The 12,341-nt window shown below is 36.5% G+C and overlaps 1 protein-coding gene across 5 annotated transcripts in view; it reads left to right on the top strand.

Moving 5' to 3' along the window:
- Positions 1-12,341, top strand: part of CHD6 (chromodomain helicase DNA binding protein 6) — a 185,591-nt gene that overhangs the window by 94,120 nt on the left and 79,130 nt on the right. For all 5 annotated transcript variants that reach the window (XM_027867341.1, XM_027867339.1, XM_027867342.1 and 2 more), the window contains exons 8-9: positions 4,471-4,557; positions 4,762-4,896. In XM_027867341.1, the coding sequence (XP_027723142.1) occupies positions 4,471-4,557; positions 4,762-4,896 (222 nt within the window). The remainder of the gene's footprint in view (positions 1-4,470; positions 4,558-4,761; positions 4,897-12,341) is intronic.

Here is a 12,341-nt window from a genome sequence, read left to right as displayed (position 1 = left end):
GTTTTCATACGATTATAGATAGTATTGATTATTTCCTCTGAAAACTGACTTCGTATTTTTTGATCATTTGTCAATTGGGGAATGGCTTTTTTTTTTATAAATCTGACTGATTTCTCTATATATTTGAGAGATGAGGCCTTTATCAGCGAAATTTCAAAATTTTTTTTCACAGTTATGATTGTTAACTATATTTCCCTCCTTCCTATTTCCCCCTGTTTATTCTGTTCTCTCTCTCCTTTCACCTTGTCTCTCCTCAAAAATATTTTGCTTCTGATTATTGCCTCCCCCAATCTATCCTCCCTTCTATGAAGACCCTCCCCCCTTCTATGAAGACCCTCCCCCCTTCTCTTATCTCCTTCTCCTCCTACTTTCCTGTAGGGTAAGATAGATTTCTATATCCATTTTGGTACATATGTTATTCCCTTTTTCAGTCAGTTCCGAAGAGAGTAAGGTTCAAGTGTTCTCTGCCAGATCCCCCATCTTCACCTCCACTGTAATAGCACTTTCTTGACCCTTTTATGTGAGGTAATTTACTCCATTCTACCTCTTCCTTTCATTTTCTCTCAGTGCATTCCTCCTTCTCACCCCATAATTTTATTTTTAAAATATCCCTTCATATTCAACTCAAACCTGTGCCCTCTTTATATACTCCTTCTAAGTGCTCTAATAATGAGACATTTCTTATGAATTACAAAGATTGTCTTCCCATGTAGGAATGTAAATAGTTTAGCCTTATTAAGTCCTTGTGGTTTCCCTTTCCTGTTTACCTTTTTATGCTTCTCTTGAGTCCTGTATTTGGAAGTCACATTTTCAGCTCTGATTTTTTCTATCAGGAATGCTTGAAAGTCCTCTATTTCATTGAATATCCGTTTTTTCCCCATGAAAGGGATTATATTCAGTTTTCTGGGTAGGTGATTCTTGGTTGTAATTCTAGCTCTTTTGCCTTCCAGAATATCATATTCCAAGTCTTCTGATCCTTTAATGTAGAAGCTGCTAAATCTTGTGTTATCCTATCTGTGGCTCTGTGATACTTAAATTGTTTTTTTCTGGCTGCTTGCAATATTTTCTCCTTGACTTGGAACTCTGGAGTTTGGCTGCAATATTCCTGGGAGTTTTCATTTTGGGATCTCTTTCAGGAGGTGATCAGTGGAATCTTTCAATTTATATTTTACCCTTTGGTTCTAGAATTTCAGAGCAGTTTTCCTTGATAATTTCTTGAAAGATGATGTTTAGCCTCTTTTTTGATCATGGCTTTCAGATAGTTCAATAATTTTTAAATTATCTCTGCTGGATCTGTTTTCCAGTTCAGTTGTTTTTCTACTAAGATATTGCACATTGTCTTCTATTTTTTCATTCTTTTGGTTTTGTTTTATTGTTTCTTGATGTCTCATAGAGTCATTAGCTTCCACTTACTCAATTCTAATTTTTAAGGAATTATTTTCTTCAGTGAGATTTTGTACCTCCTTTTCCATTTGGCCAATTCTATTTTTTAATAAGTTCTTTTCTTCAATGAATTTTTGTGGCTCTTTTTCCAGTTGGCCAGTTCTAGTTTTCAAGGCATTCTTCTTCTCATTGGATTTTTGTTCCTCTTTTACTATTTGGCATATTCTGTTTTTTAAAGTGTTATTTGCTCAGTATTTTTTTTTTTGTGCCTCCTTTACCAAGCTGTTGATTCTTTTTTCATGGTTTTCTTGCATCACTTTCATTTCTTTTCCCAGTTGTTCCTCTGCCTCTCTTATTTGATTTAAAAAATTCTTTTTGAGCTCTTCCATGGCCTGAGACCAATTCATATTTTTCTTGAAGGCTTTGGATGTAGGAATTTTGACTTTGCTGTTACCTTCTGAGTGTGCCTTTTGATCTTGCTTGTCACCATAGTAATTTTCTGTGATCAGATTTTTTTTCTGTTGTTTGCTCATACTCCCAGCCTATTTCTTGACTTTTAACTCTTTGCTAAAGTGGGGCTCTGCTTCCAGGGTGGAAGACACACTGTCCCAAGCTTCAGGGATTTTGTGCAGCTATTTTCATAGGTATTTCTATGGACTTATAAGTTTTCAGATTTTCCAAGGTGGTATGATCTAAGGAGAGGTATGTTTACTACTCTTCTGGTCTGTGAGCTTCCACAAGCACTCTTTTCTGCCCTGAAACTATGATGAGGGTCCCTGCTCCCCTGTGGACACAAGCTCTGATGTGCTAGTGCTCCTCCTTACTCTGGGACTTCCACCAAGAGCTGAGTATGGAGAAAGCAACAGAATCCTGTGTCCAGTGCCAGCAGAGAGATCCCCGTAATCTCCTTTTGATCAGTTGTTCAACCCCACCCCCCTTATTGTCTGTTCACTGAGAGCTTTGGAAACAGCCGCTGCCCCTGCTGATTCATTCACTCCCAAGGCCTACTCCTGGTTTGCTGGGGCGTGGTCTGCTCTGGCATGGCCAACACTGACCTATGCTCCATTCTCATTCCGGTGTCACAGACCTTTCCTGCCAAACTTTTAAGGTGTCTTGGTCTGAAAAATTGTTTCATCTTTATTTTTGTGGTTCTGCCACTCCAGGATTTGTTTTAGAGCATTATTTAAAGGTCTTTAGAGGGGTTTGGGGGAGAGCTCAGGCAAGTTACTATCTTCTCTCTACCATCTTGACTTCACCCACTAAACAGAACATTTCTTAGGAATTTAATGGCATATAGATCAATACCTAAAACGAGAGCAATTTGCATGCTCTTTCATCAAAAAATAGTCACGTTATTCTTAAACTAAACGTGAACTCTCTTGCTTTCAAATTGGAGAAAATTTTTATGCAAATGTTTCAGTTCATTTTTTGGTTTTTAAAATTTCAAAGGAAATAAAATATACAGTTTTGATGAGTTTTGGTGAAATCTTGAAAAAACTTTTTGATGATGCACAGTGAAGTGAGCAGAATCAGAAAAAAAATTATATAGTAACTACATTGTAAAGAAAAGCAAAATTTTTTTTATTAATTTATTTTGATTTATCAATAATCACTTCCATATGCTAAAATTTTTCTCCCCCTTCCTCCCCACCACCCTCCCCAAGATGGCACACAATCTGATACAGGCTATACATTTACATTCATATTAAACATATTTTCACATTAGTGGTGTTGTAAGTAGAAATTAAAACCAGTAGGAGGAATCATCAGAAGGAGGAAACAAAACTCAACAGAAGAGAAAAAAAAATAACAATTTGGCTTCCATAGTCTTTCTTTGGGTGTGGATAGCATTTTCCATCCCAGGGCCTCTGGAGATGTCTTAGATCCTTGTATTGCCAGGAAGGGTTAATTTTATCAAAATTAGTCATCACACAACGTGGCTGTTGTGTACAACGTTCTCTTGGTTCTGCTCACTTCACTCAGCATCAGACCGTACAAGTCTTTCTAGGTTTTTCTGAAGTCAGCCTGTTCATCATAAGAAAAGCAAAATTGAAAGACTTATGATCTCTGATTAGTGCAGTGAACAGCCATGACTGCAGAGGACTGATGATGAGGTCTGCTACCTATAGCCTGACAAAAAGGTGGAGAACTCAAGGAGTAGGTTGAGACACACGTTTTTAGACTTGGCCAGTGTGTGGATTTGTTTTGTTTGATTCTTCTTGTTTTGTACAAGGTTATTTTGCTTTGTTTTGTTTGGAGGGATGGAAGTTAGTAAGAGGGATCAATGATATCGATGACAGTGAAGCCAGAACAAAAAGAAAAGAAACATAGAGCATTATAGCATTTTTTTTAATGAAAGAAGAAAGTTAAGGAAACTCAGATAAGCAACTGAACTTTTATGTATTGGATTTATTTTATAATTTTTTAAAGAAATGCTAGTAGTATGCAGTGGAGATGTGGAGTTTCATATGCAGACCTCTTTCAGTTCTTCTTTGTATAGGATGGTGCCTATGTTTGCCAACATTGGGCAAGTTAAGAATAATAGTTTTTTTTAAAAAAATGTTTCTTGTCAGGGTGGTGATCTTCTAACCACTAAAATTGTTTAGACAGAAATTGGATGTTCATCTGACACTACTTGTGTAACCTCAAGCAAGTTATTGGATCATTCTTTGGTGTCTCTGTTTCCTCGTATGTAAAATGTAGAGATTGTACAAGATGGCATCTGAGCTCCTTTTAAATCTATTTCCTGTGATTTGTAGAGGGAATCATAGGGGAAATGAGAGAAAATATAAGGACCCCTTCTAACATATGCATGGTGCTATTTTGGGTCCCATATAAAGCAGCTCAAGCAAAATTATGCTTTGCCTCCTTGAAACTTTTAATATTAAAGATGGCAGGTCCTGAATTGTAATGTGGTAGATCTTGAGAGAAGAGAACAGATATTTGTTAGCTAACTTTTAAAGAAATATCTATCTCTATGCAAATGGATGGGCTTTGTTGGCCTAATGGCATTTTGAAAAACCTGGGGTATGGGGTTGAAGGGAATTGAGGAACTCTTTTTTAACAGCCTTCCTCTGTTTGCATTAGCCTGACGAAGATTTGTTCAATCCAGACTATGTCGAAGTTGATCGTATCTTAGAAGTGGCCCACACCAAGGACTCTGATACAGGGGAAGTAAGTGCTTCTGCACCCTGCTGTGTGTTTGGGTGGTACTTATTCCATCAGCGTTGATTTTGTAACCCTTCTTTGAATCCCACACATTTGTTATCTAATTGCAGTGATTTTCAAATACCTGGCCAAGGTAGGACCAGTCCTAGTCCCTGTGTTCTCGTGGTAAGTGACTCGGATTTCTCTTCTCTCCTCTTTGCTCCCAATCAGGAGGTGACTCATTATTTAGTGAAGTGGTGTTCCCTGCCGTATGAAGAAAGCACCTGGGAATTGGAAGAAGATGTTGATCCAGCTAAAGTGAAAGAATTTGAGTCTCTTCAAATTCTTCCTGAAATTAAACATGTGGTAATATGCCTCTGTTTTTCACTTAACTCCTTTAAGTAGTCGATGTAATAGGCATGTGGACTTACTGATCATGAAACATAAAAAAGTGGTCCTTTGTATCTGCATATGCTCGGCGGGTTGGGCACCTTTTGATGTGCAACCCTATAACTGGAGAGTTTCTTTACTGCTTGGCCTCAAACCAACTGTTTTCCTGTTTCTTCATCAAACACATTTGGCAAAAGCAAAACTCCTCCCTACTTCTTTGAAGCTGTCTTCTTTTCTTCACTTGTTACCATTAATCATGCCACTATTTCCTTGTGAATCAGTTCATCCTTTTTCTTATTTCTTTTTCCTAATCTAGAAACAACAATACTATAGTGAAATATTCAGATTTCATTTCAGGGGCTATATTCCAAATAAAAGTTCCCTAGCAATATTTTTCTAGCTAAGCTTCACCTAAAAAATCTTTCAGATATGGTACCCTGTGTAAAAATTTTTGTATTTTGCTTGAGTTTTTAAATATCACAGAGATGGCAAGTAATTTTATAGTCAGTTTGCTTTTAAGGGACTGTTACCTAAGAAAACCTGTTTACAAAGGAAGCACTGAGTTAATTCCTCTGCCTAGCAGATTCAGGAATATAAAGAAAAGAATGCTAGAAAAAAATTCCGTGAGAATTTTTAAAGTTTTAATTCAGATTCTTCAAGTTAGAGGTCATTATTCTAGTAGTTGCTATACTTTTCCAATCACTTGAATACAGGGTGTTAAAAATCTTAGCTCCTGAATCCCTAGGGCCTCTCTCTGATCTACTGTGGTTCTGCCAAACTTTGCCTTAGGTCTCAGTAATTTTCCGTTGCTTTTTTCTTCTGGGGAGAATGGATCATTCTTCCCCAGCTATAGACAATGAATTTTTGTTGGGGGTAGAAATGTTCATATTCATGTGAGAGTTTTTATCTTTAATGAGATAGTAAGCTGGAGTTTTGGGTATTCTTATGCTGGAAGGAGTTATTCCTCCTCAGCCTCCTTCCTAGATGTTGTTTGATTTTCTACTGCTTTTCCTGAAACCAGATACTCCCTTTTCCTGCCCTTACCCTATTATGACCATAAACTTGAATGGTCTCTCTGTTGATTGTATGTCAAGTTTCAGATCTGTTATGCTGTCAGTAACCCCAGCCAACTATCATAGTCTCACACCTCTGTACAGGCCAACTTAAGCTTTTATTGTCCACATTTTGGCCACCTGGGAATTAGCTTTCTTTCACAATATCGTTGCTATGTTCCCCAGCATATTTGTTTTATGCTTCCACAAGTCATTACGTTAGGTAGGACATGCCTGTTGGAACTGAAAATAAAAGCAGTTAAACAGGAGGGTTTTGTTTTGTTTTGTTTTGTTTTGTTTTGTTTTGATTAAGTTGCCGTCCTAGCAAGGATAAGGCTTATCTCAAAGAAATTTTTTTTTGGGGGGGAAAAAAAAAGAATCTAATGGGCAAGAAATAGTAGAGATAAAGTCTTCCAGTAAAAATTGGTTCAAAGGAGGGAAGGAAGGACTGACTGAGTTTTCCTTTGAATAAGGGCAGGGAAACAAGTGATATCAGTAATGACAGTGCATAGGGAGAGAATGTCTGTATGCCTGTTAGTTAGATCCCACACTTTCATCCATCACCTTTTGCTTGCATTTTTCATATACGCCAAGTGTCCTGCCCGGCCACCTTACCCCTTGAAAGCCAAATCCAAATGTTACTTCCTTCCTAAGTCTTCCCTGTACACATGCATGCACATATATATCTTGGTAATGACCTTTCCCTCCCTGTGAAGATTCCTCCTTAGCCATGCATTTTGTTTGCCTTATTTTGAGGCGTGCATATCAGTTTTCTGTGTAGGTCTCACCCCTTCCTTGATAGTATGCCTCGTGAAAACAGACAATCTTGCTTGAATTTTGTCCATCTCCCTCAGCCTAGCAAAGTGTTCTGTGAACAGTAGTCTCTTAATCAATTCTTACTGAATAAACTGTATATCAAATTCAAATTAGTGACAATTGGATAGCTCTAGTAGGATAATGTGTACCCTGTGGTTTGCTCTAGTTAATACTGATTCTACTTTCACATGAAATCTTGGGGCTTATGCTTTGTAAACCTCGAAACAAAATATCAATGATCTTTTCAAAAAATATTTGATAACAAGACATTCTAAAGGAAAAGACTGTGTGTCTGTAACTGCCAGGACGCTAGAGTAATAGAGGAGCCCTTTGATTGGTTTTGCTGATTCTAATCTCTACCTCTATCATTCGTCTGCAAGACTGAGGATCAGGTCATTCTATTACTCAAGACACTTTAGTGGATCTCCTGTTTTTCCTAGAATAAAATACAAGCTCTTCTCATTAACATTTAAAGCTTTTCACACTCTCACTCCCACTCACTTTTCCATGTTGATTTCATATCGTTCCCTTCAAGCGCTGTGTATTCCCGCTAAATTGGCTATACATGGCATTCTCACTCCTACCTAATTACCCGTTCTGTTTCCCATGCTAGAATATTCTTCCTCCTCATTTCTTTTGGAGGCTTTTTGGAATCCCTAGATCCCTTTAAGGTTCAGTTCAGGTTCCACTTTACTCACAAGATCTTTTCTCATCATCCCTGTTGTTAGTGCTCGCTGCCTCATTTCACCCTACTGTTCCCCAACTGGCTCTGTTACTTGGTTTGCATTTGCTTATCTGTATATATCATGTTCCCCTGAGTAAAAGGTAAACTTCCTGAGAGCATAGACTGTATTGTTTTTTTTCAGTGCTTGCTGAATTGATTTGTAGTAACTTAGAGAGGAAGAGTCTTGAATGTACTAGAGAATCTTATCTTTGCTGAGATTAGAATGGAAAAGTTAGTATAAGCAGAGCAGAAGAATTTATACTCTCTCCTTGAAGATATATTATTTGTGAAATGGACTGTTTTGTCATGAAATCCAAATAACCATAATTATGAATTTTGTATGATCCTGTTACTACCTTGCCCCATACTATGTATTCTGTAGTATTAGGTTCAGTCATGTACCCTGAAGAAGTGTTGATGGATTATTGCACTTAATTTGTTATAGTATGAGAGCTCATAATTGGAATGTTGTGCTTGTTACTTAATACCAGCTTTATACTGAGTGGTTTAATTCTGTGCCAGATATTTTTAGTTAAAAAGAATTTTTTAATAATAGTCCAAACTAGAAGTGCCAAAAGCCTGCATATTTGTTATGAAGTCCACAGTTCACAAAAGCCATAGTCACCATATTCTTACTTGAACATTGAGGAGTAACTACAGCTTTAGGAAACTTTTAAGGTTGATTGTGTGAACTTCTGTGGCAAAGATTGGCCCTCAAATGAAGTTAACACAGTTACCATTGCCGTATTTTCTAGCTGCTTCCTCCTGCCTACCACAAACTCCCATCTTATCTGGACCGAATAAAAGTTAGATTTTTACACTGATGTAAGCCATGAATCAGTGATAAAGTGTTACATGTCCACCATTAAGTTTTGCAGTGTATTTGATACATGATATCTCGTTTGTCTCTCACAGCAGACCTGTGAGAATAGGTACTGTTATCTCCATCTTACGAATTAAGAACCTGAAGCTCACAAAGGTCAGATGACCAAGTCATGACCTTTTCTATGGCCCTTTGAAAAATAGACATAATCACTGCAAAATAGCCCTGTCTGCTGTATGGCACTTAAGCAGGTGCTCTTAACCCCAAGTCTGACACTCAGTATAGGCATTCAACTATTATTCCTTCAAGAAAATAATTTACTGCTCAACTCAATACTGTTTTTCTACTTTAACCTCTTACCTTTAAAAGTTAAGAGATTGTGAATATCAAAAAATATAATCTATGCCCTTTTTCCCTAAATATGGGGGGAACTGGGCAATAAATGATTTGTAAATCATGGGGCATATCTCCTTTGCCAATGACGAATCTGTTTCTTTTATGTCTTTCACTTTTAAGGAGGACAGGGTCTGTTTTATAAGTTGTTGCATATTGCCAGTGCTTCCAGAATCTCATAGAATACCAATAAATAAAGTCCATTTGAAACAGTGCTTTTTAATCTTTGTTTGTGTCATGGACTCCTTTCTTCCTGAGCAGTCTGAAGATTCCTGTGAAACCTTTCTCAGGATCATGTTTTTAAATGCATAAAATACAGTATATGACATTACAGAGATAATCAATTCTATTGAAATAATTATGAAAATATTTTTAAAAAACAAATTCATGTCTTCTGGGTTAAGAACCCCTGATGTAGAAGAAAGGGCAAATACTTTGGCACAAATCAAATAATATGGTAAATGTGGAAAACGTAGAGCAATAAAAGATACATTCTATAAGGAATCTTATATCTTATATTAAAGCTTGCCATTTAAACAAGCATTCTGGACTGTGTGTCATGTTGAAGGGCACAGCTCAGTTACGCTTGCTTTGATCACTACTTCTGCAGTCACCAGAGGTTAATGAACCCTTCTTTTTCATACATTCCTTTCCTCAGAAGTATTTGACATATAGATCAGTAGGACTCCTGTTCTACTCTGTGTACTCTTTTACTTTGCCCTGCTTTTGGAAATCAGAACAAGACAAATTTCTGTTCATATTTAATTTTTAAAATCATCTTAGAAATGCCACAATTGCAAAGATAGCTGTAGATAAAGATAATACAACAAAAATATCTCTTGACTTCTTTTCCATCTTGCTTGCCATTTCTTCTTTTCATCTGTTCCCATCTTTCTCATTATCAAGAAGTATGTCTACTATAATCAATAATATAATGTCTGTAATGTTAACTTCTATCTCTTGAACGTAATAGAGCTACGTAGACAAAATGAATAATCCTCCCTCTATATGAGAGGCCTTTAAATATTTGAAGAGATCCCTCACAAGACCTTTTTTCTAGAGGTAACATCTCCCAGTTCCTTAGAGTGTTTATTGTACAACCTACTCTCTAGATCCCTCGTTTCCTTTTGGGTACATTCTAGTTTTTCTTGTTTCTTAGAATATACCACCCAGAATTGAAGATAATATTTGTTTGTGGTCTGACCCGTAGACAGCACAGTGGGACTGTTATTTAAATAGTGTATATGAAGTGCTTTGTAAAAAGTAAGGTAGTATACAAATATACATTCTTATTGTTAGTGTTCTTACTTCCTTTAATATTTCTAATAATTCAACCTAATATTTATGTTAGCCTTTGATCACTTCGGATCATGTTGAACTGGTAGTCCACCAAAACCCTCAGATCTTTTTCGTGGTCACTGCTCTCAGGCTAGGGATTCATAAGCATGAAATAGAAGTTTGTACTGGATGACCTGTAAAACTTTACAGCTTTAAGATTCTGAGTTCTCTTGTGGTAATTTGCAGGAATGCATCAAATGTTAAAATTACCTAGAGCCACCTCACCTTATATGAGGAACCCTAAACTGAAACAAATATACAAAAGTCTCAGTTTTTGCAAAATGCTCTACTTGCAGTCAAGTGTTTTCCTGTGGGGATGGACCTGAGGCTCTTCAGTCAAACCCAGGAATGTACAAGTGCATTTTTGAAATATAGCTTGGGAATTACTAGAGAATAAACCTTAAATTCCAATTAGTAGCCTAACCATAATTGACATCTGTTTGGGATCTTCACATAGAAAAGGTATGTTATAAAAATTCATGTGTTAACATTACCATACCTTCTGAGTTTTGTTTTGGATTTTTTTTTTTTGATCAGCATCTAGTTCCTCAGGAGTCAAGAAGACTGTAGTTATTGTATATTGCCTGTGTTAAGTGTGTTTGGAGTTGTGTGAACTTTGAGCAAATAATTTCACCTTTTTTAAATCTTGGTTTTCTCCTCTTTAAAATGAGAAAATGGAGCTCCACTTCTAAGACATTTCTAAGGCTGTTCCAGCACTAAAATTCTGACATTTAGTGGGTACTTAGTAAATACTTGTTGAATTGTTCACGATAATATCTACCTTGCTATATATTCTACTCTGTAGTCCCAGTAATGTTCTGTAGATCTATGTAAAATGAATAATCCCTCTTCTTTATGACAGCCTTTCAAATACTGGAAGACAGAAATCTTCTGATTTCAAAAATAATGATTCTAAGACTTCCTCATCTTGCAAAATTGATTTTTTAAAAACTAAAAGTAAGACTTTACATTAATCTGTACTACATTTCGTTTTAGGAGCTTATTAAGCCCAGCGTTCTAGACTGCTGAAGCCATTTTACATCTTGATTCTTTGATCTATCATATCAAATACATCTTTCATCATTGTGTTATCCACAGATCTGACAAATGATACTTTTTTAATGTCTTCATCTAATTTATTGACAGAATGAGCCAAGTTCATGGCTATGTGGCATTACTACTTAGTCTATTCACTTTTTTCCATCTTGCCATCAATACTGTTGAGTATGTTTGTTAGATTAGTTATAAATCCACCTAGTCATACTCTTATCTAGTTTCTGTTTCACCATTTTTTCTAGAAAAAAATCATAGGAGTTTTGTTGAATGCTTTGCTGACATAATGTGATGTTCTTTGTCTGTGGTATTCCCCCTTATGTACCAATCTCAGTTAACTGTGCCATAAAAAGGAAATAAGGTCAGTCTTTCGTTATAATGAGTATCAGATAATCCTCTCATTGCTTACTCTACAATTCCCCATAAGCTTTGTACTTACTTGCCTGTTGAGTCTTAGTTATTTAGAATGTTTCTGTTTATAAATGGTGTCATTTCTTCTTTTGTAATTTAAGGAATTTCTGTTGACAAGGAGGTGATGCTCCCATTAAGTAAAATATTGGTTTTATTGCATCTCATTTCCATTAGGCCCTCTGTAAAATGTTCATTACCTCTTAAGATTTAGCACTTCAGACTGTCTTGAATTAACTGTGTATTGGGAGGCTATCTCTGGGGTCTGTAATGTGCATTTCTATGTGTATTAGCTTAAACTAGGAAAAGGACTCCATTTGGATATAATTTGGAAGACTCATTACACTCTTCTGTTGTGGAGCATTCTCAACATACATAGTGTTTTTCCAAAAGCTGCTGAACTCATGCACCGTGCACAAAGAAGGAAACCACCCCCAAGTAGGCAGAAGATATTGTGAAAATGGAAGCAAATAAAGAAAGTCAATGTTGGCCCCTATGAAAAAAAATTAAAATTAGAAAAGTAGTAAGTTAATATCAAAAGTTTGTTTACATAAAGAGAGGTGGTATGGTCTAATAGATAGAGTTGGTGTGTATGGAAGACCTGGCTTCTGAGGGTCAAGTCCTGCCTTTTATACTTCATGCCTTTGTGAGCTAGCACAAGTGATTATAAATTGCAGAGAGGGTATCAATCTGCATTGATAGATAAAATTTCACAGAGAGAGGTCCCTAAACTGATAAAATCATATCTGCCCCTCCTCCCCATACAAACACACACACACACACACACACACACACACACACACACACACACACA

Source organism: Vombatus ursinus, unplaced genomic scaffold (assembly GCF_900497805.2).
Source record: "Vombatus ursinus unplaced genomic scaffold, bare-nosed wombat genome assembly UNPS02014785.1, whole genome shotgun sequence".
NCBI classification, from domain to species: domain Eukaryota; kingdom Metazoa; phylum Chordata; class Mammalia; order Diprotodontia; family Vombatidae; genus Vombatus; species Vombatus ursinus.
The sequence above is the reverse complement of the archived record's forward strand: the minus strand, read 5'-3'. Positions and strand labels throughout refer to the sequence as shown.